The 26,174-nt window shown below is 43.3% G+C and overlaps 2 protein-coding genes across 15 annotated transcripts in view; both read left to right on the forward strand.

Annotated features, from left to right (window-relative positions):
* Positions 1 to 245: 245 nt before the first annotated feature.
* LOC308083824 (GPN-loop GTPase 2-like) lies at positions 246 to 9,643 on the forward strand. Its single transcript, XM_080426221.1, has 5 exons — positions 246 to 824; positions 2,282 to 2,438; positions 3,250 to 3,410; positions 7,969 to 8,099; positions 9,270 to 9,643. The coding sequence occupies exons 1-5, from the start codon at positions 405 to 407 to the stop codon at positions 9,340 to 9,342; spliced, it is 942 nt and encodes a 313-aa protein (XP_080282347.1). The 5' UTR covers positions 246 to 404; the 3' UTR covers positions 9,343 to 9,643.
* A 4,994-nt stretch (positions 9,644 to 14,637) lies between these two features.
* arid1aa (AT-rich interaction domain 1Aa) overlaps positions 14,638 to 26,174 on the forward strand; it is a 40,837-nt gene continuing 29,300 nt past the window's right edge. For 6 of the 14 annotated variants that reach the window (XM_080427431.1, XM_080427426.1, XM_080427433.1 and 3 more), the window contains exons 1-5: positions 14,638 to 15,916; positions 19,272 to 19,496; positions 19,746 to 20,435; positions 21,011 to 21,106; positions 23,392 to 23,635. In XM_080427431.1, the coding sequence (XP_080283557.1) occupies positions 14,918 to 15,916; positions 19,272 to 19,496; positions 19,746 to 20,435; positions 21,011 to 21,106; positions 23,392 to 23,635 (2,254 nt within the window). In that variant the 5' untranslated portion in view covers positions 14,638 to 14,917. Of the gene's footprint in view, positions 15,917 to 19,271; positions 19,497 to 19,745; positions 20,436 to 21,010; positions 21,107 to 23,343; positions 23,636 to 26,174 lie in introns of all 14 variants that reach the window. The other 8 variants (XM_080427421.1, XM_080427428.1, XM_080427427.1 and 5 more) reach the window with 3 other exon arrangements.

Raw genomic sequence — 26,174 nt, forward strand, 5'->3', positions numbered from 1 at the left:
GCCTCACAGTGACCTGGTATTGGCCCCATCACCAGCCTCACAGTGACCTGGTATTGGCTCCACCACCAGCCTCACAGTGACCTGGTATTGGCTCCACCACCAGCCTCACAGTGACCTGGTATTGGCTCCACCACCAGCCTCACAGTGACCTGGTATTGGCTCCACCACCAGCCTCACAGTGACCTGGTATTGGCCCCATCACCAGCCTCACAGTGACCTGGTATTGGCCCCATCACCAGCCTCACAGTGACCTGGTATTGGCTCCACCACCAGCCTCACAGTGACCTGGTATTGGCCCCATCAACCAGCCTCACAGTGACCTGGTATTGGCCCCATCAACCAGCCTCACAGTGACCTGGTATTGGCCCCATCAACCAGCCTCACAGTGACCTGGTATTGGAACCATGTCCAACCAGCCCTCAGCAGCCCAGACGTTACGCTTCGGCCAGGTGGTCATCGGCCCCCCGGGGTCGGGTAAGACCACCTACTGCAAGGGGATGCAGGAGTTTTTGGGCCACCTGGGACGCAAGGTGGTCGTGGTGAACATGGACCCCGCCAACGAGAGGCTTCCGTATCCCTGCGGTGTGGACATCTCGGAGCTGGTCACGCTGGACGACGTGATGGAGGGCCTGAAGCTGGGGCCCAACGGCGGGCTGCTCTACTGCATGGAGTATCTGGAGGCCAACCTGGACTGGCTGGAGGGCAAGCTGAAGGAGCACGCCGACTGCTACTTCCTGTTTGACTGCCCCGGGCAGGTGGAGCTCTACACCCACCAGAACTCTGTGAAGAACATCTTCTCGCAGCTGGCCAAGTGGAACTTCAGGGTGAGAGGTTCTCCACAGTGAAAAAGGTGTCAGGGAGGGGGGGGACTTTGACTCATCTTCCTTTTTTAACCACTTAACCCATTCAATCCAGGAACACATCTGTGTCACTTAATATTTATTTGGCTATTCAAAGATAGCATATCTACAAGCTCATAGTGCTATGAGCTTGTAGATCTGCATTTTTTGGAAAAATCGTGAAAATGTGTGCAAATCTTTGAATATATATATTTTTAAAGCAAACATTTTAAACTTTTTTTTTTGCTTCTGGGGGTCCCTGGAACAAAATATTTTGTTGGACAAATACATATCATTTTGGGGGTCCTTGACATGAAAAGGTTTTAGCAAATGGCACCACTGATATAGCAACAAATAGAGATTTAGAAGACATTTGTAGAATTCCCAGAAGCAGAGATTTGAGTTACAAACGTTTGCTTTAAAAATATATATTTATATATATTTAGAGAGATTTGCACAAATGTTCACGATAAAAAAAAAATAGCAGATCTACAAGCTCATAGCGTGGCACTCGGTGCCACGCTATGAGCTTGTATATCTGCTATTTTTTAATAGCCCAAAGAAATCTAAAATGACACAGATGCGTTCCCGGTCTTAAACCCTATATATCAGAATGGTTAGGGTGCATACCACATGGCACATATCAGCAAGTCTCTTGTTTGATTCCCGGTCCAGCCGGACCATTTTGCTGAATTTCTCTCCACCGTCACTGTCAATAAAATAAATAAATATAAACAACTATATACTGAGTCCCCCAGGGGTCTATCCCCTCTATGCCCCTTGAGAGTTGAGACACATTATTTCCTATATGCTTCCCCTTGCAACGAGGCAGCAGTGGCTCAGGTGGTAGAGCGGTCGCTTGGGAATCGGAAGGTTCCCAGTTCGATCCCGGCTCCCCCTGGGTTAGTGTCGAACTCCTGAATGCTCCCGATGAGCAGTTTGGTGCCTTACATGGTTTCCTCCGCCGTCGGTGTGTGAATGGAAAGCGCTTTGGATAAAGGCGCTATATAAATGCACCATTTATTTCTTACCATTTACGTCAGTGGTTCTCAAACGTTTTCATGTCAAGGACCCCCAAATTAACGCTTATTAGCCCACGGACCCCCATTTGAAAAGATATGCCAGGGACCCCCATAAGAGAAGATTTTTACGGCTCTAGCAGTGATTCTCAACCATTTTAATTTCTAGGACCCCCAGTTTGACATGCATTAGGCTAAGGACACTCATTTAATGGCATTTCTATCTCTGGGACCCCAATTTATATTGTAAAATGTATGTTAATTTAGCTCTGAGAGTGCTGGTTCCATTTGTACACTCAGAGATACAGACCCCATAAGGGTCCATTTGCTTCCTAACTATCTATCATTTAACTGGGGACCCCCTGGAACTCCCTCAAGGACCCCACTTTAAGAACCCCTGATTTACGTTGTCCTGTATTCCAGCTGGCTGCGGTTCACCTGGTGGACTCTCATTACTGTGCCGACCCGGCCAAGTTCATCTCGGTGCTGTGCACCTCTCTGTCCACCATGCTGAACGTGGAGCTGCCACATGTCAACGTCCTCTCCAAGATGGACCTGATCGAGCAGTATGGAACACTGGGTAGGGCTTCAACCATACATTATATAAGTGTTTTTCAACCCTTTTCATATCAAGGTCCATTGTTTATTGGTAATTTGATGAGATTTAGCCTCTCAGACCCAAGACTTAGAATATTTTGTTGTCATTGGATAATATTTTGTCCACAATTCCATGCTGTAATGATGTGGTACCATAGGAGAGATAACAGGTTAATGTTGATCAAAATAACAATTATTTCATTAAGTAATGCAGATAACAAGAACAATAATTTAATATTTTACACTCTCAAGAGTTAAAGAAGAGTCCATTTGGTTAACAACTCTCCATCATTTAGCTGGGGACCACCTGGAACCCCCTCAAGGACCACTGGTGGTCCCCGGACCACTGGTGGTCCCCGGACCACTGGTTGAGAACTACTGCATTATATTGTTGGTGATTATACTATCAATTATTTTTGATTAATTGAATAACCGAAAAGCATGTAAAAAAACATATTTATACAAATGTATATATAGATATAAACTAATTGAGGCGAAACAAATAATAGTAGTTATTTTTTTATAATCGACTAAATCAATTAGTCTGAGTAACCTCTTAAGCCGTGTGTGTGTGTGTGTGTGTGTGTGTGTGTGTGTGTGTGTGTGTGTGTGTGTGTGTGTGTGTGTGTGTGTGTGTGTGTGTGTGTGTGTGTGTGTGTGTGTGTGTGTGTGTGTGTGTGTGTGTGTGTGTGTGTGTGTGTGTGTGTGTAAATGTGACATGCTGCATGAAGGACTTTATTCTGTCTAGCAAACAATGTCTTCTTTTTTGTATTGTTTCTTCTACCATGGTGCAGCCTTTAACTTGGATTTCTACACGGAGGTCATGGACCTCACCTATCTTGTGGACCACTTGGCTGCGGACCCCTTCTGGAAGAAGTTCCGCAAGCTCAACGAGAAATTGGTGGAGGTCATACAAGACTACAGTCTGGTCTCCTTTGTCCCTCTCAATGTGCAGGTACAGTTCCTGTTGTCCACTTGCCTTCGCACAGTAAAATTCTGACTAGGGTTAGCCCAATAAAACCGGGAACGCATCTGTGTAACCACTTTAACCATTATTTTATACTTTGGCTATTCAAAAATAGCAGATAAACAAGCTCATAGATCTGCTATTTTTGAAAAATCTTGAACATTTTAGCAAATCTTTGAATATAATATTATAATATAGTAATAATATAATAATATATATATATTTTTCACTTATGTTGCTCTATATCAGTGGTTCTCAAGCTTTTTTCATATATCAAGGACCCCCAAAATTATATTTATTTGTCCGCGGCCCCCCATCTCAAAACATTTTGTTCCAGGGACCCCCAGAAGCAAAGATTTGAGTTAACAATGTATATACATATTCAAAGATTTGCACACATTTGGGACAGATTTTGGATATATATGAACCTTCTCTGATATTGGGACAGCATTTATTTTGTATTTTGTTATTATTTTGTATTTTATTTTTTGGAATGGCTGTATTGTTGTTTTATGCTGTATGCTGATTTGTACCACTGGAGTTACATTTTGTATCATATTAAAAAACAAATAAACATTTGAATTACAAAAAATAGCCAAAGAAATCTAAAATGACACGAATGCGTTCCCGGATTGAATGGGTTAAATATGAGAACCGAATGATATAAGATAAGGCCTTTATTAGGGAAATTCAGACGCCAAAGGCAGCACAGCAATTAAGATACAGTTACAAGGTAAGAAACAGTACTGCAGATACAGAAGTAAAGTAAAACATTTTCAGACATAACACAAAAAATAAACACCATCAATAATGAACAAAATGTCGTCTCTGTCAGGTGGAAACCTCATATGTTACTTTTCAGGATCCAAATTCAAAAATAGCAAAAAGTAGCAGATCGACAAGCTCAATATGCGTCGCTCCGCGCCGCGTTCGAGCTTGTGGATCTGCTACTTTTGATCCTTTTGTGTGACGCGGTAGTATGATCAAGTAGGGCGTTCATTTATGAAAAAACACAAAAAGTTAGAATATGGAGATAAGAGGTTTCTGCCCAACAGCAACGTCATACAACAGTAATACACCCTCAACAAAGCTTGCATTATGCAGGACAAAATAAATATTAATGGACCCATAAGGGGTCCATTAATTGGTTACAGTTGTACCCTATCAAATGGATACTGTGTTACACCAGACGCCAGAGGTCTGGGTGTCTGCATCTCATGGCGGGGCACCGATACATATCATTTTTGGTGGTCCTTGACATGAAAAAAGTTTGAGAACCACTGATAATATAGCAACATAAGCCATTAAAAAAAAACTGTTAGGATTTAGAAGACATTTGTAGAATCCCCAGAAGCAAAGATTTGAGTTGAAAATGTTTGCTTAAAAAATATTTACAAATTTTAGCAGATCTACAAGTGCCAGCTATGAGCTTGTATATCTGCTATTTTTGAATAGCCAAAGAAATCTAAAATGACAGGGATGCTTTCCCGGCCTTAATGGATTAATTCCAAGCCAGCATCAGGTGTCTTTACTTTAGTAGCACATTGCGTGCTAAAGACTGAACTAATTCCCCTGGTGTTGTGTTTGATTGAAATTAAAACCTACGCAAACTCTATCACCCATTGTTGGACATGACACATGCACCCTCTGTTTTATTTACATACAGCCCAATGAATAAATAAATAGACACAATCAGAGAACCAATTAAATAAAAGCTGGTGTGTAAAAAAATGGGTTCTGATAATCAGATTTTTGTCCCTCTTAATATCCTCAGACATGTTGTTCCAGAGTCTAGGGGGCCCTAGTGGCAATGTACTGTAACGATCACGGTTAGTTTATCATCACAATAATTTTAATCACTTTAATCACTATAAACATGCATTTATATGTTGGCTATTCAAAAATAGCAGATCTACAAGTCAGCTTGTACATCTGCTATTTTTTTTTATATTTGAAAAATATCTAAAATATTTGAATACATTTGAATACTTTTTACATAAATCTTCTCTTCTTGGGGTCCCTGGCACACAACATTTTCAGATGGGGGTCTGCGGCCAATTACATATCAATTTGGCCACGAAAAAGTTTGAGAACTGCTGGTCTAAGGGCAATCATTCACTTTTGGTACAGTTGTTTGAAAACTATAGGGATACACACACACATTCATTGTCACCTTGTATAAATCCAAGGGGTCTCAGTTAGGCACCGTTAATCCATTTAGACCGGGAACGCATCTGTGTCATTTTAAGATTTATTTGGCTATTCAAAAATAGCAAATATAAATATACAAGCTCATAGTAATGAATATATATATATATATATAACATATTTTGAGATGGGGGTCCGCGGCCAAATACATATAATTTTGGGGGTCCTTGACATGATATAGCAACATACTGTTAGGATTTGGAAAAGATTTTTAGATATGTATTTGGCCACGGACCACCATCTCAAAATATATTTTTTCCAGGGACCCCCCAGAAGCAAGGATTGGAGTTATAAATGTTCGCTTTAAAAATATATATATATAAGATTTTATATAAGATTTGCACACATTTTCACTATTTAAAAAAAGATCTGATTAGGGCTGAAGCTCTTTAATTCAGCCAGGTGCTAGTGCTAGTCAAGTGTCACCCACTGCACTAAAACCTAAATGTGAAAGAAAAGTAAGGAAGCTAGAAACGGGGTGTTTCTGTTTACCTGTACAGGCAACCATCTGGAGAATGTAGCATGTAAAAACACTTCTATTTTGTTAGCTTACACGACAAGTCTGCTGTTCTAGGACGGTTTGCAGCTTAGTGAGGACCGCCAACCTGTTTGGTACTCAAATGTAAAATTGTGGTTTTGACTTGCCACCAAACGTCTGAACAAATAGAGGCTTGTGGAGGCAGCTATTGCGTGCATGAGCAGGATGATTGGATTAACATATGCAAATATGGAATAGTCAAATAACAGCCGGTTAGCAAATATAATCACTTTTGGCTCATAAAAAATAAAATAAAAAAAGTGTGCTTTACTGAAAACAATCAGAAGACAAAACATCTAAAATTACGGTATTTATAATACATCACACTTATATAGCGCGTCCAAGATTGATGACAAGCAGCGTGGCAACTTTAGAGCAGTGCATACATTTTAATATCTACAGAGATTTTTTTTATTATATTATCAATAAAATCTTGTGTTTTGCCAATTATTTAGGGGCCCACTTGTTGGGAATGGCTGCTTTAGCCCTTCTTCATCAGAACTGATGGTTGAAGCCGCATCAAAGAACATGAACCAATTTAAACTTTATTTAATATTCTGTCGTAATAGTTTTTTTAAACGGGAGATTGGCAAATATAGCATTTCCACCATAATGAAAATCCACTATTTTGGCAGCCAGTGGTGACTCAGGTTGCCATGGCATTTAACGAGTGCAAGTTAAAAGGCGTAGCGCGACAAGAAAGAAGGAACCTCTCCACTCTTGAGTGGTGGAAGGTCAGCTAATGAGGGAAGCTTTTACACATGAAGGTCAGGCTATCCTTACACAACAATCATTCATGAAAGAGCCAAGCTTCTCGCTAAGGCTTGGAAGCTGAGCCATTATAAATAACTCAACAAGTTAAGCCATTAATTTCAAAGGGAGAAGCAGGCTGTGTTTTGATATATCCAGCATAGATACTTGAGTAAAAAAGTAGATTTTCTTTTAACAATATGAGCCTGTACTTTATGTCTAAGAAGGCAGAAACAAAATGCTGAAATAGCACTGAAATGGGATATGAATGCCTTTTGTTGTCATTACTTTATTGATGACAGAATTACATCACCAAAACAGTTTTCTTATAGAAAGGCTTATAAGAACATTTTTTTCGCAGGATCTTTGACAACAGTGGTCTTTTTCAGCTCTGACCTCATGCTGCTGCCTTCCACCCAGTGGTGGAAAGTAACCAAACACATTAACATTTACTCAAGTACTGTGCTTAAATATAATTTTGAGACACTTTTACTTTACTGGAGTATTTCCATTAAATAAAAATACTTCTACCCAACTGCATGTCAGAGGCAAATATTGTACTTTTACTTTGGTACTGTAAGCATATTTTGATGCCAATACTTAAAGGACGACTTCACCCATTTTCAACCTATCTTCATATACAGTAATTGGTCTACACTAATGCTCATGATAATATGGTACAATTTTTGTCTACTCGGGTCTGTATCTCAGAGGAGGGCTGTGGACAGTTGGACATCCCGCCTACCAGTGACATCGTCGGGGGGGAATCGAAGCTAATAGAAACTGCAGGCTTTCTATTCCTGGAAAGTTACAATGCTGTGATAGAAGCCATTGTTCTCGCGTTAATAAAAATCAAAATACAAAAATGTCAAATCTGGTTTGAAAACTAAATCCTGTTGAAAATGGGTGAAGTCGTCCTTTAATTAAAAGGCCTTTCACTCCTAACAGATAATTTGTTTTTATATTGTCGCTTGGTATCGCTACTTTTACTTTAGTAAACAAAATCTTGAGTACTTTGTTCCTCCACCATCACTGTGTTCCGTTCTCCAGGATAAAGAAAGCATGACTCGGGTCTTGCGGACGGTGGACAAAGCCAACGGCTGCAGCTTCGGGGACTTGGAGGAGAGGAATCTGCAGGCCATGATGTCAGCCGCCGTGGGGGCTGACTTCCAGTTCAGCTCGTATCCTTTCCCAACTGGAGTCTGGTGACTCAGCCATGATTCACTGCTGGAGCCTGTTCTCATTAGGAAAAACGTACAGTGGATACTAATGGCTTTTACTTTTTTTACATATACAGTAGTACGTTATGTCTTGCCATACGTAACATAGTTATTAGTTACATACAGTGGTGTAAAGTAACTAAGTACATTTACTCAAGTACTGTACTTAAGTACAATTTTTAGGTATTTTTTACTTTACTGGAGTATTTCCAATTTACTAGTTACTTTGCAGATATAAATGATTATATTATAAAACATTAACCACTTCATCCCTATTTTATACATAGGCTATTTGAAAATAGCCGATGCGACGCGTTGTGAGCTTGTAAGATCTGCTATTTTCAAACGTCTTAGTACTTTTACTTTTGGTACTTTAAGTATATTTTTATGCCAAAGCTTTTGTACTTTTACTCAAGTAACATTTTGAACACATGCCTTTTACTTGTAACAGAGTATTTTTTTATATTGTGTTATTGCTACTTTTACCTAATTAAAATATCTGAGTACTTCCTCCACCACTGGACTCAGCCATGATTCACTGCTGGAGCCTGTTCTCATTAGGAAAATGTACAATGGATACTAATGGCTTTTACTTGTTTACATATAGTACGTTATGTCTCGCCATGCGTAACGTAGTTATTAGCTACATAGTACATATGTTCAGCTCCAAGTTATGCTTGTATCCTTTCCCAATAGGTCTGATGACTCAACTATGATTCATCGCCACTTAATATTCAAAACCTGAAGCTTCGCAGTATTTTAGCAATACTGTACTGCCTGATCGAAAACATTATTCAAATGATAGCCTTTACACACAGAGATATTCTTTGTGTGTGCGATTAATTTGTCCGAAAACATAATTTTCTTAACAGTTGTCATGAACACATACACACGGAGCGGAAATATTACTCTGCAATAAAGCGACGTAATTATTATTCCGAACAAGGTCGATTTCTTTAGTTTTTTGGTTTTGTTTCCACACCGCAGAAGTTTTTATGTAAAATGTTTGCTGCCGCAGGCGAGTATTACTCATCTTCGTATAATGTATTGGTCCCCGCCCCCGGTGGTGTGTCAAGACCTTTAACCTGTTGAACTTGGCTCTACCTTCTTCTTTAACTATGTAACCTCCAGAACGCTCGGAGTGCAGGAGAGATATGTGGAAACAAACGAAAAGACAGTGGAGGAGGAAGTGATGGACCTGTGAAGTTTGCTGGACAAAAAATGAACTCTCCCTCTCCAGCACTGCTTTACCCAGGCCAGAGAGATGTGAAACTACACCGCCGGTCCTTCAAGGATACAGAACAACTAGCAACAAACAACAACCACCCGTAACCTTAACCCTCCACATAATAGTCAGTCACTCCAAGGATAAACTGAAGCCCAGCAAATGCTGTCCTTGCTGCCAGAACTGCTTAACAAGATCATGGCATGGATATTAATAATTCTCACTCACAAAATAGGAGCACGGAGTGGTGATCAATAAAGACAAATACTTTATACTAAAAGGTGTTGATTATGGTTGTGTTTTTAATCCATTACGTTATTACAGGATCCATTTTTATCAAGACGACGCTCGTGGAAGTATCGCTCCATGGACAACGGACAATCTGTGGCCTGACGGGCGTCAATACCTCAGACATGCAGCATATTATTGGTGCAACTAGTGTGTGTGTGTGATGGGATTTTCAAACACCGTCGATTTAACGTTACACCCTCAATATGATGTCCCTTTTCATACTTAGATAGTACACATTTTCATGAAGGTTAGGGCCCTTTAAACAGTAATTGCTGTTTTATTGCTCTTAGTTTAGAGACAAGCAAAGCAACACTCAAGCTGTGGTGTGTACAATCATCTGAATAACAATTATTTACAAAGGTTTTCAGGACAAACCAAGCATGTCCAGTAGTTACAGTTATTTGTGAAAATATCTTCCTAATCAAAATCCTCCCAGGATATTATGTTGGACAAAAAAGATGCCACCCTCTGTCTCTGAAAATACTAAATCTACAGTGATCTACTTACACAGCACTAGGCTGCATTTCCCCCCCCCCCCCCCCCCCACACACACACAGGCCTGCCCGGATTTTTTTGTACCAGGCAGGCCCGTTCAAGATTTTTGGTGCATGAGTGAATGTTTTTCCCTACTTAGGCAGCTAGCAAGATGTGTTTAACCCACAGATGTATGCATTTAAGGACCATCTATGTGAATATTTTTGTGGGGAAATTTGACACAACACTGAATCACAAATAAATGGCCAAAGTGTTGGTGTACAGTCGCACCAAAAATAAAAAAAACAACATAAGTGTGGTGGCAGTAGAAGAAATTATTTTGAAGAAAACGCGTGCTCTGTTCGAGGCCTGGATCTTCTATCCAGCAGGTGGCACAAGTGCACCCAAATCCTGGTCCCAGGGCCGTGGAACTCCACTCCAGCTCTTCGCGGCGACCGGAGCAGAAAAAATTAAGTCAGGCGGGGAGAGGAAGCCACATTAAATCTGTGTTTCTGCACAACTGGCCCTGTGTCTGGTCTCTGGGATGGAAGACCCTCTGTCTTTACAAGACACTCAAAAAACTCTTCTTTAGAGAACACAGTATTATCTTCATTGTTACTCTTGAGGTTATTTATTACCCTGGCTGTTCCACCGTGTGAAATCAAGGGCCCTTAAAAATCCATATTTAGATGCTGCATAATCATGTTATAAAAGGCGAGGGCCAGACATGCCTTCCAATCCACACACATCTAACATGAAATGTCATGTATATGTTTGTGCTCAGTAGATGTACTCTCTTGCTGTATTTTGATCATATTTAATATGTTTTATTTTGTGTGTGTGTGAGAGAGAGAGGAGATTGAGAGAGAGAGAGAGAGAGAGATAGAATGTTATGTAAAATGATAGTGTCTCTTATCCTGTGTAAAATGGTGCAGGTTGAAGGACTCAGTGAGACTGCACACAGCAATCTGCTGCTCAGTACATTAGGGGGTGTGTCACGAGAATGTTAAATTGTGTTCCGATGTTTGTACATGTGATCAAGTATGCCTCCTCACTGCTACTTCCTGCCTTTTTTTCCTTTTAAGCCCCTAGAGGTAGGTGTGTGTGTGTGTGGTGTGTGTGTGTGTGTGTGTGTGTGTGTGTGTGTGTGTGTGTGTGTGTGAGAGAGAGAGAGAGAGAGAGAGAGGGAGGAGTGAGTTGTGTGTGTGTAAGAGAGAGAGAGAGAGAGAAAGGGAGGGAGGAGTGAGTTGTGTGTTTGTTTGTGAGAGAGAAAGGGAGGGAGGAGTGTGTGTGAGAGAGAGGGGGGAGAGAAAGGGAGGGAGGAGTGAGTTGTGTGTGTGTGTGTGTGTGTGTGTGTGTGTGTGTGTGTGTGTGTGTGTGTGTGTGTGTGAGTGAGTGAGTGAGAGAGAGAGAGAAAGAAGGAGTGAGAGGACAGAAAGAAAGAGAGAGGGAGTGTGAGACAGGGGAAGAGAAGTGTGTGTGTGTGTGTGTGTGTGTGTGTGTGTGTGCCTGTGAGAGATAGAAAGAGGGTGTCTGAGCAAGAGAGGGGAGTGTGTGTGTGTGTGTGAGAGAGAGAGAGAGAGAGAGAGAGAGAGAGAGAGAGAGAGAGAGAGAGAGAGAGAGAGAGAGAGAGAGAGAGAGAGAGAGAGAGAGAGAGAGAGAAAAGAAAGAAAGAAAGAGTGTGTGTGTGTGTGTGTGTGTGTGTGTGTGTGTGTGTTTGAGAGAGAGAGAGAGAGAGAGAGAGAGAGAGAGAGAGAGAGAGAGAGAGAGAGCTGACAGCTTCTTGCCCCACTTCAATCGAAAAATATGAACCCAGCTTGATTTAATTCCATAAATCATCAATCACAAAGATACAGCCAAATCATTAAAGTTGGGATTTTAAAAAAAGTGTAAACATGGAGTTTCCTTTATAGCTCTTTAAAAGCTCATAAACCCCCTGTAATAATCACCACCACAGCCCTGCTATGTATGCTACATTCAATGTTGTATGTATACGCCCTCTTTGTCTTTTGTTGGAAGAATGCAGCTAAACGTGTGCTTTATTTTCCCAAAAAAGCCCTGCATTCCCTCGACTGGGACACTTCAGCAAACTATTGAGACATGTACTGTGAGTCTGTGACTGAGATAGGGTCAGGTTTGCACTAGTAGTTCAATGTTAGCGGGGGGAGAAGAGAAGGCAGTGTGTCTGTGGCTCAGGCCGCCCATCCCCCCACACTACCAAGAGCACAGCGTTTCTCTGCTAGCAGAGTGAGAGACAGACAGAGGGTAGAGTCTAGACCCCATCGCCCGGAGGAGCGGTCGGGCGATGGGCGACCGCGATTGGCTGGTTGGTTGTCCAGGGCAACAACAACCGCTGACAACCAACGTAGTAGAGACCGGTTTCATAAACATTTTCGTGTCTTGTCAAGGACTCCTAGATTTGATGTGTATTCGGCAATCTGAAATTATGTTTTATGAAAGGGACCCCCATATAACTATAAGACAGCTTTTGTGTTGTCTAAATATTTCAAAAATATTTCCAATGTTTTCATAATTAATCAACAAACCAAAAAATGTAATGTTTTGAAAAATAGCAGATCTGCAAGCTCAACGCCACGCGTTGTGGGCTTTTAAGTGGTTAAACTGTAGCACATTTTACCAGGGACCCCCTGGAACCCCCTCAAGGGTCCCTGGTGGTCCCCGGACCCCACTTTGAAAACCTCTGTCTGTCACGGATGTCAGAACAATTTCATGACAGATTTACGGTGGTAAATGCAGTACACACACCACACATTTCTTATAGACATGTTGGCCAAATGTGTATACAGCAGCTACAACAGTGTTATGAATGCAGTATGGTCTCTTCTTCGAAAACGTAGCAATCAACTAATTAACCAGCCATCAATCTAACTCCAGCACTAACCTTGGTGTGTTAAAACATCTAGTTTTAATTTAAAATATATGACAAGGAAAAAATAATTGTGTGCGTAAACTCGTGGGATACTAGCTCAAAGCAACGGTTGCCTGACAACCAACTAGCCAATCCCCGTGCGAGCCATTCCTCCGGGCCATGGGATGCAGACTGTGGCCAGACAGAGAGGGGGTGGGTAGGCAGAGAGAGGAGAATTAGTGAGAATGTACATTGGTAGTCGCTCTCTCTCTTTGCTGCAAGGCTCCCTTCTGTTCTGAAACATCTATGCTGCCTTGCTTTGGCTGCACTTACACTCTTGAGTACAATAATCACTGGAGGTGGATTGTTTTTGCTTTTCTTTTCTTTTTTACACTATAATCATTATTTGTATGTGTATTTATACATGTTAAAAATATTATATTTCCTATTATTCTTTCTCTTTGGGGGAGAACAATGGTGTGTACAGTAACACAAAAATAATAAAACAAAACAAGTCAACACAACACACAAAACAAGTCAAATGAAGGTACACAAAAGTGTTTCAGTTCATTCTCCTTGGTTCTATTCCCACACCCTGCCTGCAGTGTGTGTGTGTGTGTGTGTGTGTGTGTGTGTGTGTGTGTGTGTGTGTGTGTGTGTGTGTGTGTGTGTGTGTGTGCTGCTCAAAGGACTACGTGTACATCCATGACATAAACTCAAGCACAGAAACGACTCTTATTACTGAAGGTTTCCATCACAATTTATATATATAACAATAACACTGACTATTGTGTGTGACCGTCAACACACTTGCCAGTCTGTATATTGTAATATTGATACATTTTAACAAAGTGTGGCCCTAATGAGAGTGTGCTCTTTTTAGGACAGAGTTATGGGAACAACAGGAGTCTGCTTGATGTGTGTGGTGGGGCAAAAATGATATTCCATAATTTAAAAAAAGGGGGGACATGTGTGAAGAAGTCCTATCATACATTGTGACGTGAGGAGGAAAAAAATATTCCACAATTTAAAAAAAAGGGGGACATGTGTGAAGAAGTCGTGATGTGTGGGGCAATTCTTTCTTTTTTTTTTCATAATGAAAAAAAGGGGGACATGTCACATGTGTGAAGATTGAAGAAGTCCTATCATACATTGTGATGTGGGGCAAAAACAATATTCCATCATTTAAAAAAAGGGGACATGTGTGATGTGAGGAGGAAAAACTATATTCCATAATAAAAAAAGGGGGGGGGGGGACATGTGTGAAGAAGTCCTATCATATATTGTGATGTGAGGAGGAAAAAAATATCCCATAATGTAAAAAAAAAAAAGGGGGGACATGTGTGAAGAGGTCCCATCATATATTGTGATGTGTGGGGCAACAAAAAAAAACATAGTAAAACAAAAAAGGGGGGGACATGTGTGAAGAAGTCCTATCATACATTGTGATGTGTGGGGCAAAATAATTATTCCATAATTTAAAAAAAAGGGGGACATGTTTGAAGAAGTCCTATCATACATTGTGATGTGAGGAGGAGGAATCCACTCCAGTCTCCAGCTAGCAGTCCGCTCCGTGTGTTACTCGCCCCCGTGCGGCTCAGTAAAATGGCTGTGTGTCGCCTAGCCTCGTGTTGAGGTTCTGCCTCTCCTCAGCCCGGGCTCAGTAACACAACTCCCACAACAATTTGTGTCGGGCTTTTACGCATTGTATGGATACCGAACCGTCTCTCTGAAGCGTTTTACGGGATCGGGAACGGGGAATGGCGGCCGGATTCGATCCGGTATAAGGCGGGGGAATGCATCGGCACCGGGACAAATGGTTATAAAAGATTATTTATATTCACAAATGCTTAGCTTTTAGATTGTGACTGACTCGCCGAGAGCAGGAGAGAGAGGGAGAGAGAGAGGAGGGGGGTTATCATGGCCGCTCAGGTCGCCAGCGCCGCCACTCTCAACACTAGCCCGCCTTCCGAACTCAAGAAGCCGGACCGAGACCCGAAGGAGGAGTCGGTGCTACCGGGGGAGAAGCAGCAGCAGGACAAGAAGCAACCGGGACTGGAGAGCGGATCGCCGGGCCGGGGTGAACCGCAGGACGGGGCCGAAGGTGGAAATGCAGGGGGAGGAGGGGAACCCGAGATGAAGAACGGGAACGGGAACCCGCCCAGGGCTAATAATAATCAGAATGATTCAATCGGACCGGAGGGAAACAACCACCCGGGGATGGTGCATCACCACGGGTCCGCTTTCCCTCCACCCTCGTACGGATACAGCCAGCACTACGGTCGGGCCCCTTTTCATCAACATGGCGGACAACAAAGCCCTGGCATGGCAGCTGCTGCGGGTCCAGTCGTGCAGGCGTCGAGCAACATGATGGATCCGTATCAGAACGACCAGCACGGCTTCCCCAACCAGCACCAGTTCAACAACTACAGCCCGTTCCCCAACAGGACTCCCTACCCCGGCCCGGGGTACGGCGGGATGAGCTCCCCGCGCGGCGGCCAGCAGCAGCAGGCGCCGACGGCCGGCGGCCAGCAGCAAGCCAAGCAGCAGCAGCAGCAGCAGCAGCAGGCAGCGGGAGGAGGAGGAGGAGGAGGAGGAGCAGGGGGTCCCGCAGCGATGGCTGCTGCCGCCGCCGCCGCCGCCGCGGCCGCCGGTGGACCCTACAACAACCAGAGGTACAGCATGGGGACCCCCCCTACCTCCACCCCGACCCTCAACAAGCTGCTCACCTCCCCGAGCTCCACGCGGGGCTACAACCCCAGCTACCCGTCTAGTAGTGACTATAGCAGCCAGGAGGGGGCCGGTAAGGCACCAACGGACCAGTATGGAGGCAGCAACCCGGGCGGCTGGCAACAAAGAACCCACCACCCGCCGCCCATGAGCCCGGGAAGCGCAGGCCAGCCGCTGGGTAGAAACCAGGTAAAAGCCACCAACGTTATTAAAACACACGGACCAGCGGGGGTTGTTCCACACACACGGCTCTTTAACGCTGTGTTCTCTCCTCTCCACCTTCCATAGCTGCTTCACAACGTAGCAGGCCAGCCATTGTCTATTGGTTGGTTCAGCCAAAGACTCTAAAATGGCTGCCTTCTCTTGTTTTTTCTGGTCCAAGCACACACACCGTTAAATAACTGCCGTTTTGGGTCGTTCGCGAGGAGATACGGCCTCGCGACGGTGCCGCTCGGAGCGTGTATTATGTGTAAAATGTTACTAAAGGACGTTGAGGGAGTCGGGAAGGCCCGACTTTGAACGGGGGGTGAATACAGTGTGTTGTAGGGCAATGGCTTGCTCTTTACACGACCCGCTTTGCCTCACATGCAACAACACACACTTCACATTTAACGCTATATTCCCTATAATAATGTGACTGTAAACCAGTAATCGGTACGCGAGATGAAGATGTTACACACTCGAATGTATGGATTAAAAAGCAGGGCCACATCTTTAGCTGTTGGGTTGTCTTCTGTGCCTTTTTAATTGTATTAGTCGGAGGTAGGAATGCATTGCATGGTACACCAGATCAGACTCCTGGCCTTGCACACTAGTGCAGACCTGGTGGTCTTTAAAATCCGTAGAATGCTTGAATGTCTGCAATGTTAATCTCAAACAAGTTGGGGGTGAAAAAAATGTTGTACATGATCGTAGAAGCGACCATAGAGCAGTTTTAATTCGGTGCGTGTGTCGCCTTTTCAGGCGCTCGTCCGTCACATGGCTGTAAACAGTGTGCTGGTTGATGTGAGTGTGACTGAAATGAACTGCAGACCTAGTCAGTCAGTGTGTGAGCAGATTGCTTTGCTCTGGGATTTGAATTGTGGAGGTAAAATGCTTCTGTCAAAGCCAGGAGACAGTTGGTCTTGGGTTGACATGCGAGCTGGAATCTGATTGGCTCCCCAACCGGTGCTCATGGCCATTTATAATTACATGTGATGTAACGCAACAGTTGCCTGATAAGAAGAAGAAGATCACACCAGCAGCAGCATAGAGTCATCATCACCCAGTGTGTGTATAAACCACAACAGTGCTTCTCACACTTTCTCGTGTCAAGGACCCCCCAAATTGACACATATTAGCCCACAGACCCCCCCCATTTCAAAAGATATGTCAGGGCCTCAACCATTTTCATTTCTTGGGGGTCCCAATCTACACTGTAGTATCATGATCAGTGCTGATGTAACTCTTCAGAGTGTACAAACGGGTCCATTTGGTTCCATTTGTACACTCTCAGAGTTACAGACACATAAAGGTCAATTTGGTTCCTAACTATTAATTTGGCTGGGGGACCCCCTGGAACCCCCTCAAGGACCCCTGGGGGTCCCCGGATTCCACTTTGAGAACGACTGAACTACAACATGCATTACTATTCCACCTCATACTCTGAAGGCCCCAGCATCTCCCCCATCCTACCTCCCCTGTCCAAACACATTATGTGCATTAAGGCAGTTAAAGGTTATGGGTCTAATGAATGGGTTTTTATCAATTTGATTTTATATTTTACAAATTATTTCTGTGTATTTGAAACGAGACCAATTGTCTGCCCCATCAAATACTTAAACATGTAAGACTGCTCCTTGTACAGGCCTGTGTTTGTGTGTGTGTGTGTGTGTGTGTGTTTGTGTGAGAATTATTTGTCAAAAACGTCAACATAATATGAAATGACACACTGCAATCAATAATTACCTATATGTTGGCAGAGAAGAAACATGTTGGAACATCAGGCTTACTTAAACTGAAATAGCATATTCCTATTACAGTTGTATTGCTGAATGGCTCAATTTGCTGTATAGGATAAGATTGTACATCAGTTATGTTGCTTTAAAAAAAAAACCAACAAAACAAGATCACATTTTGATATCAATCATTCATTACTACGATAATTACTTTTGTAACAGTGGGAGGCTATAAAACAATCTCTTTGATTTACATGCCACCCTCATGCTTGTCCTTGATAGTTGCAATTTAAAATATAGACAGGTTGTCATGCTGGGTGTGGGTGTGTGTGTGTGTTGTGGCAGAGTATTGAGTGCCACACAAGTTTCACAATGTGACTGAAGAACCCCCCCAACCTTCCTCCCCCCAAGCCAATCAGAAGACAGTCCACGTCTCTCACTCGCCAAGGGAGTTTCCTCTCTGTCTTATGCAGATTAGCCATGTGCTGTTTCTTATTTATTTCATTTCATTATCTCAGATCTGGGGAAATGCCACGTTGGGCATTTTTGCACACTGTTTGTAAAAGGCCACGGCTGAGCTAAGACGTCTCATTTCTCAGGGCATCGTCAGGTGCACATGGGGTTACCGTCTCTGGAGAGATTTGGGAGTAGTACACCAATAGGTTTTTCAAATGACATGGTTCGTTTGTTGAAATTGGATTATGGAACTGTATAGTAAATATGTGTAGTTATGGACTTTCTGGCCTCTGATAGGTGGACTTTTTGGTTGTAGGTGATAACAATCTGAGGTTTATAAATGAAATGAACAGCCTGGGGCTCAAGGTTGGTTGGATGATTGGTTCATTCATGCTATTGGGCATAATAATTCCCCATAAGTTAACCACTTAGAACCCTAGCATCCCTGTTCTATGGGGAACATTTGCCAAAAATGGAAGAGCTACAAGCTCACAACACCCTGTGATCTTGTAGCTCTGCTATTTTTGCTAAAGCGATTTGGTGAAGATGGGAAAAAGAGCGCATGGCAACTCATGTCCAGTTCACTAAGTCTAGAGGGTTAAATGGTTAAAAGTTTGCCTATGCTAGCATGGTGAGTTCTTGGATGGGAGCTTTTATTACCTCTTGCTTTCTGTCAGACTGTGGCATGGAGCTACTCCCTTCATTTCTAGTGTCATTCATTCAGAGCCAAAACTGCCTTCTCTGGGAAAAAAAGGGAAAGCATGCTTGGACCCGACTCAAAACAGAAGCACAGCTGGGATGTGTTTAAGATTGGGCAGACTGCCCTCCATTCGAAAGTAGATATATATAGCTCTGTTGACTTCCGAAACTATGGCAAAGTAAGGTAGAAAAAAAATCAGGTTAATGACCGTGGGAAATGTAAAAAAATAAAACAAATTAAAAAAACATAATTCCTTGGACCTTGCCCATGATCTTTTCCTCCAGTGAAGGTGCACCGCTCCGGAGAATTTGAGGAAGGTAGTAAATGATATAGGCCAAGTTGTGAGGTTTTGAATATCAAAGTCGTATTACTTGTCAGTGTCCATTTCTCTTTGACATATCTTAGGTTTGTTGATTTGATTTCCCTGTCTTTTGTTCTTGCCTCCCTCTAGCCTCCAGGTCCCATGGATCCAATGGCCAAGATGAGGAGTCAGCCGTACGGAGCGGGGAGCCCATACTCTCAGCAGCCTCAGCAGGGACCCCCCACAGGTCCTCAGCAGGGACCCGGGTACCCCGGCCAGGGCTATGGCCCTCCGGGCCCTCAGAGGTACCCTGTGCCTGTGGGTTTGCAGGGACGGACTCCCGCGGGCATGGGAGGCATGCCTTACGGGCCACAGGTCGGTAAAGCCGGAGTTATACTTAGTTTAGCTGCACGCCGGTGTCACACGGCATAAATAGCTGATTGCAAAGCGTTGTGAGCTTGTAGATCTGCTATTGTTGGTGCGTGACACAGACAATTTGTGCAAAGAAGTATATCAAGCCCTTAAATGTAAAATAAAGTAACCCACTATCTTGACTGCTATTAGATCTGCCTCTGTCGATCAATCTGCTATCTTGGTATATAAATCTGTGTATGTTCTGTTCAGATGGGATCCTATGGCCAGCAGGGACCAGCAGGTTATGGGCCTCAGGGTCAGGGGCCGTACTACAGCCAGCCGGGCCAAGCTCCTCACCCAAGCCAGCAGCAAACCCCATACAGCCAGCCCCCACCAGGACAACAGGGCGGACAGTCCCCTTACCCAGGGCAGCCCCACCCTTCCCCGTCATCCGCTCCACACGGTCAGGGTGGGCAGCCCTATCAGCAGCAGCAGCCCCACATGCCTCCACAGTCCCAGGGGCCACTGCCAGGCCCGTCCCAAGGGCCCTCCCAGTCTCAGCAGCCACCTTACTCCCAGGCTTCAGCACCTCAATCCGGTGGCCAGTCTGCTTACCCACAGCAGCAGCAGCAGCAGCAGGGGCCTCCTAGCCAGTCCCCGCAGCAGCAGCAGCAGCAGCAGCAGCAGCAGCAGCAGCAACAGCAACAGCCGGGCACCCAGCCTCCTGCCGGGTCACAGGCCCAGCCCGGCTACCCGGGATCTGCCCAGGGGCCACAGCAGCCCCCCTCGCAGCAGCAGCAGCAGACGTCTGCTCAGCCTCCACAGCAGCCAGCGGGTCATAGCCAACACTCACAGGGCCAGCCTGCTTCATACCCCCAGAACGCACCACAGCAGCAACAGCAACAGCAGCAACAATCACAACAGTCACCTTACCAACGCTTCCCTCCTCCACCACAGCAGGTACCGACCGACCTACCTACCTACCTACCTATATAGTATATATATACATACCTACCTACCTACCTACCTACGTATATACCTACCGCTCTCAACCAGGGAGTAGGGCTGGGCCTTATGGCCTAAATCAAATATCACCATATTTTGGACCAAATACCTCAGTATTGATATATTGTGCCCAAAACCTAAAATATCGAAAACGGACGATCTACAAGCTCACATCTCGCAAAGCGACATGTTGTGAGCTTGTAGATGTGCAATTTCCTTTGAAAAAAATAAGAATAAAATGAAAGACAATTTTTTAAAGTATGAAATTAGGCTTAAATGATTAGAACTAGGAAAAGACAACTTATGCCATAATATCACTCATTATACATCATTACGATTTCCAAACTTCCACACAATATCTAGTCTCGCATCACAATATGGATATAATATATGGATATGTTGCTCAGCCCTACCAGGGAGCAGATCCTGTACTTAATCTTTGTTGTGTGACTGTGTGTGTGTGCACATATTTTGGTTTGTTCCTGAGTGTACACAAATGCACTTCAAATACATGTATGGTGTGTTCTCAGGAGGGATCACAGGACTCGTTCCAGTCCAGCGCCCCATCCTCTGTCCAGCCTAAAGCGGGCTCAGAAGACAGTCAAGGCCGCCCCTCCAGCCTTCCGGTCAGTTCAGCCCCATGTCTCAATTACGTGTGTGCAAGTATTGATTATCTTCTTAGCGATTGGATAATCGAGAATATTTTATTTTATTTTCTTTAATGAACGAATCGACATGCATGAAAAAATTGCAATTGCCCTTTTTAATCAATATGTGCAGGGTCAAATCATGAAATGGGGTTGGTTCATATATTTTTTTAAACTACAATGCAAACACATCGTGCTGGCAACTCTGTTGAGGAGGAGACACTTATTTGTGACTGAAGCTGGGGAAAGGTGCTGTGTGAATGTTTAGAAACACTAATCCTGTTCTGTCCTAGCTCCTCTAGCCTCACTTCTGCAAGGGGTGTTAAGAAGGAAGGAAAGGACCTCTACATGATATGTGTCAACTTCGAGAGCTTGTAGACTTGATTTGAGGACTTGTCAAATGCCAACGACATGCATGTATATTGCAGTGTTGATTTCGTCGACTGAAACTACGGCGAAAAGTCTTCGTCGACTGCCTTTTTTCACTGACGAAAACGGGAAAAAAAAAGATAGCTAAGCTATATGATGACCAAAACTACAATTAAATATTGACAATTTCGTCAACAAATAAATACTAGACTAAAATGGAGCGACTAGTGGAGAAGGGATAAGACGAGTCATTTTATGCTTGGTTGCACGTGGGTGTCACACTCTGAAAATAGCCGATCTGCAAGCTCAGAACGCATCGCAGACGAGTTGTGAGCTTGCCTTGTAGATCGGCTATTTTCGGCATACATCTAAGTATAAATCAAGCCACCAAGGCCACATTTTATTTTAGTTGACTAAATCAACAGTAGATTTCAAACTAAAACATTTCAAATGAGTAAAATGACCAAAACTAAAGGATTTTTTCCCCAAAAGACTATGACTAAAACTGCATCAAAATCTGCTGTCAAAATTAATACTGGTATATTGATATATTTGAACTTCATTCTTTGTCAAATATTCATACGCATGTAAATTGACATTTGAAGTCACAAAGAAGAAACAATTCTCGTTGTGCAACTGTGTCGATCTACATGTGTGAATATTCTTTTGGTGACTATTTCCTTTTCTTTGTCTGACTTAGAATTCTGATTACGTGACTGTGTGGATTACAGGTTCAAATTTCAGTGAGTTTGAGTCAGTGTGCTCAAAATAAACCCACAAGCTCTTGAATTTTGCAACACATTCTACCTTCATTATATACTGTAGATTGTCCTTTCCTTCTTTACGTAACCCTGGTAGGAGTGAGGATAAGAGGAGCTAGGACAGAGCAGAACGAGGACCTGAGAGCTAAACTAAAAAAGGCTGCGTCCTTTTGAGTTTAGTTCAAAGGTGTGCGAGTTTGTGTATGCATGCATGCGTGTTTGTGTATGTAGGAGTCACATGGCAGGGCTGCTACACGCTGACTCAGTTCCCATCCTACAAACCTTGGTAGCCATGGCAACGCCCAGCGCTAATGTGTACTGTGTGTGTTTTCCTTTTTTTCCCCTTCAAAGATAAATAAGGGCAAAAGCCTCAGTGCCATTGATTTGAGTCTGAACAACAAAGGAATTCCACTATGCTAACTATGCTAAAAAAAACTACCACGTAATCGGACTATTGCTAACGCTTATCTAGGTGGGGATTAAAACTTGTTTGGAAACAGGAAAAACGTTGCATTGACGGTTCCCGTCAGGCTCAACAGTAAACATAGGAGATTTTTGTATTAAAAAGCACAAATAATAAAGTACATTTGTCTTTTTAATATCAATGCATTGCTGTATTCCTTTTTTTGGTAATTTTCCAGAAAACGAATTCAAAAGATTTTTCAGAAATGTTTGAAATGCACTAATAAGTGGTTTATTCATAATGTACTTTTTGTCCCTTCCTAGAAATGTAGTGGTGTCAAAAGTACAATATTTGTGTTTGAAACTTAGTATCCAAAAACTCAAGTACTCAAGTAAAGTACACATAATTGAGAATGAAATGTAGTTTTATATGAGTACAGACAGTACTCGTATAAATCGTCTGTCGGGTGGAAACCTCATATGTCCGAAACTGTTACTTTTCAGAGTAAAAATGTTGTGACGCTGTAGTATGATCAAGTAGGATGTTAATTTACAACAAAAAAAAACACAAAAAGTTAAAATGTGGAGATAAGAGGTTTCTGCCCCGACGTAAACGAAATGTGCTTTTGTTACTGTCCACCACTGCTACTGCATCCATCAACCCGTCTGTTGTTTGTTTCTCAGCCACCGGCGCTGACTGGACCTCTCTCTTCTCCCGTTCTGGGTTTTCAGGATCTCTCGGGGTCCATCGACGACCTGCCCACGGGCACAGAGGGCGCCCTGAGCCCCGGCGTCAGCACCTCGGGCGTGTCGAGCAGCCAGGGCGAACAGAGCAACCCGGCTCAGTCGCCGTTCTCTCCCCACACCTCGCCCCACTTGCCGGGCATCCGCGGGGGGCCCTCGCCCTCCCCGGCCGGGTCTCCGGCCAGCTCCAGCACTCCCCGCACGGGGCCCCTATCGCCCGCAAACATGCCAGGTGGGGCCGGTCTGTCAGCCTTTTGCGGGCCAATTGTAGAATTATTGGATATCTGCTTTTCAATATTTTCACATGAGTTTTATTTTCACATGAGAGTATAATCATGGAGGATTTAATCCAGCCTTGTCATTTCCTTTTGCTTTCTTGAACTTATTGGCTTTTTGTTAGACATGGGGGGGGGGGGGGGCATTATATTAAGGCAGAAGATGCTATACATACTGCAGAAATTCAGGGTATGGGACACCCTGAATACCTTACAGCTTTACTATAAAGAGACATGTCGAAAAAAAGACTTTTGTAGCTAACAGTGTCTTAACTTAGTTACAGTTACTAGATCCACCCACAGCCTTGCTGTCATTTCCCCATTTTATCTCTTAATAGAAATAAAATAAATAACTTGATTTTGTACTGCTTCCGTACTCTAGAACGTCAATCCAGTAGGTAGTGAGCTGAGCTTCCTCGGGCAGATTTGGCAAATACATTAAAAAAAATGATTGTTTGTGGAATGTGAACAACAAACCAAGCAAGTCAAATTCCTCTGTGTGGAACTAAGCATACTTTCCTAATAAAGTATTGAGCCTTAATGTTATCAGCCTTATCAGCTAAAACTGATGCTCCATTTGTACTCCACTACCAGGCAGTGATGGAAGGAAGTACTCGCATGCTTTACTTGAGTAAATGTACTTAGTAGTTACTATCCACCACTGGCTATAGCTTCTGCTATATGTGCAAACGTCTGTTGAGAATGATGCATTTGAGGAACTGGGTGTGATCGGTGCATTATTATGCAACAGTTTCTGTTTCTTTGATACATATTATTTTGCTGGCATTGGAACTTTTCTCATCTAATGTTTTTTATCATGTACTACACATCACTGTTTCTCAATGTCCGGTCCGCGGGACCCCCAGGGCTCCAAATGGACATTTTTATAACGTGTGTGTAACTCTTTTTAGTGTACTAAAGTGAGCATTCATTTGTGCACTGTCAGAGTTAAATAAACGCAGTGTAGATTGAGGTCCCGCAGCAAAAGGGAAAGAAAGAAAGAAGTTACAAATGGGGGGTTCTCTGGCCTCGATTAAACTGGGGGGGTCCTTGAACTTAAAAAGGTTGATAATCACTGAACTAAACTATACTGGAACCCCAATCTACACTGTGTTAATTCAACTCTTAACACATTGTGTGCCAGAGGTCTATTAAAATAGGGTACGTTCAGTGCCAGCATATCTTCCATCCACTTACGTTGATATGTTTCGTGCTGTAGAAGCGAGGTCCGGACCGTTTATGGCACTCAATGTGTTAAGAGAAGGTACAAATGGAACCAGAATGGACCCGCACGCCGGTTCCATTTGTTACATTCAGAGTTACAGACCCGTAAGTGTCCATTATTTGGACCCTCTGGTGGTCCCTGAACCCCACATTCAGAACCAGTGTACAAAACTGACTTGAGCGAAAAAATAAAGGAGAAAAAAGGAACAAATTGTTCCAACGCAACGTGCAGCTTGCAAACACCAGTCCGGGTCCCCAGCTAAATGATGGAGAGTTAACCAAATTGACCTTTATAGACCTTTAACTCTTGAGAGTGTAAATGATGGTTTCATTTTACGCTCAAGAGTTAAACTATTGTTCAACATCTGCATTACTTAATTAAATAATTGCTATTTTGATCAACGTTTGCCTGTTTATCTCTCCTACGGTACCAACATCAATACAGCATGGAATTTTGGACAAAATCTTATCCAACGATAACAAAATATTCTTAAGTCTTGGGTCTGAGAGTCTAAATCTCATCAAACGGTGGTCCGTGGCTCAAATGCCCAATTAATAATGGACCTTGAAATAAAAAGGGTTGAAAACCACTGCTGTAGGGCTCTGCAGTATCCTGGTCAGTGGAAGAAACATTCCTCACCTTTTGTGTCAAGGAACCGCCATACAAGATATTTTGAAAATAGTCAATCTACAAGCTCGCGACAAAGCAATTTTCCAAACGGCTGATGTACAGTGTATAGGAGTTAAAGAGGTTAAACTGATTTTGATGCTTCATTAGCAAATTTAGCTGGGAACCCCCCTCAAGGACCCCCGGGGGTTCCTGGACCCCACTTTGAGAACCACTGTTCTATACCAGAGTTCTCAAATTCTGCCCGAACCCGACCCTACCCGACGTTTTCGGGCCGGGACGAAAATGAATGCTAATTTAAAAATTGTCAGGCCGAGCCGAGCCTCGGGTTCCGTGAAAAAATGCCCCTAGAGGCCGAACGGTAAGGCAGACGGAAATGGCAGTGGATGCGTTAATTGCATTGCTGAAAGTGAACTTTACTCAGGTATCTAGTTCGTCACCGTCCTACCTTCCTAGCCCGTGTTATAAAAAAAGAACTGGTGAAAATGGCCAGAACCCAAAATCGTAAAAGTAACCGTTTTCAAGATGTTTTGGCCATTAGCTCTGGAACGGAAGGTCCAACCTGCTCAGTTCAAAGCTTGTTGGATGTGTGACTTTGAGGACGTTTTTTTTGTTTTTTCGGGCTTAAAGTATGGTAATCGTTC

Source organism: Gymnoscopelus braueri (genome assembly GCF_963280865.1).
Source record: "Gymnoscopelus braueri genome assembly, chromosome: 4".
Classification (NCBI taxonomy): domain Eukaryota; kingdom Metazoa; phylum Chordata; class Actinopteri; order Myctophiformes; family Myctophidae; genus Gymnoscopelus; species Gymnoscopelus braueri.

Bases quoted from the DNA above. Each gene is read 5' to 3' on its own strand.
- LOC308083824 (XM_080426221.1), top strand. From the start codon at position 405: ATGTCCAACCAGCCCTCAGCAGCCCAGACGTTACGCTTCGGCCAGGTG. The intron at 2,439-3,249 runs GTAGGGCTTCAA...ACCATGGTGCAG, and splicing joins CGAGCAGTATGGAACACTGG to CCTTTAACTTGGATTTCTAC. The intron at 3,411-7,968 runs GTACAGTTCCTG...TCCGTTCTCCAG, and splicing joins TTGTCCCTCTCAATGTGCAG to GATAAAGAAAGCATGACTCG.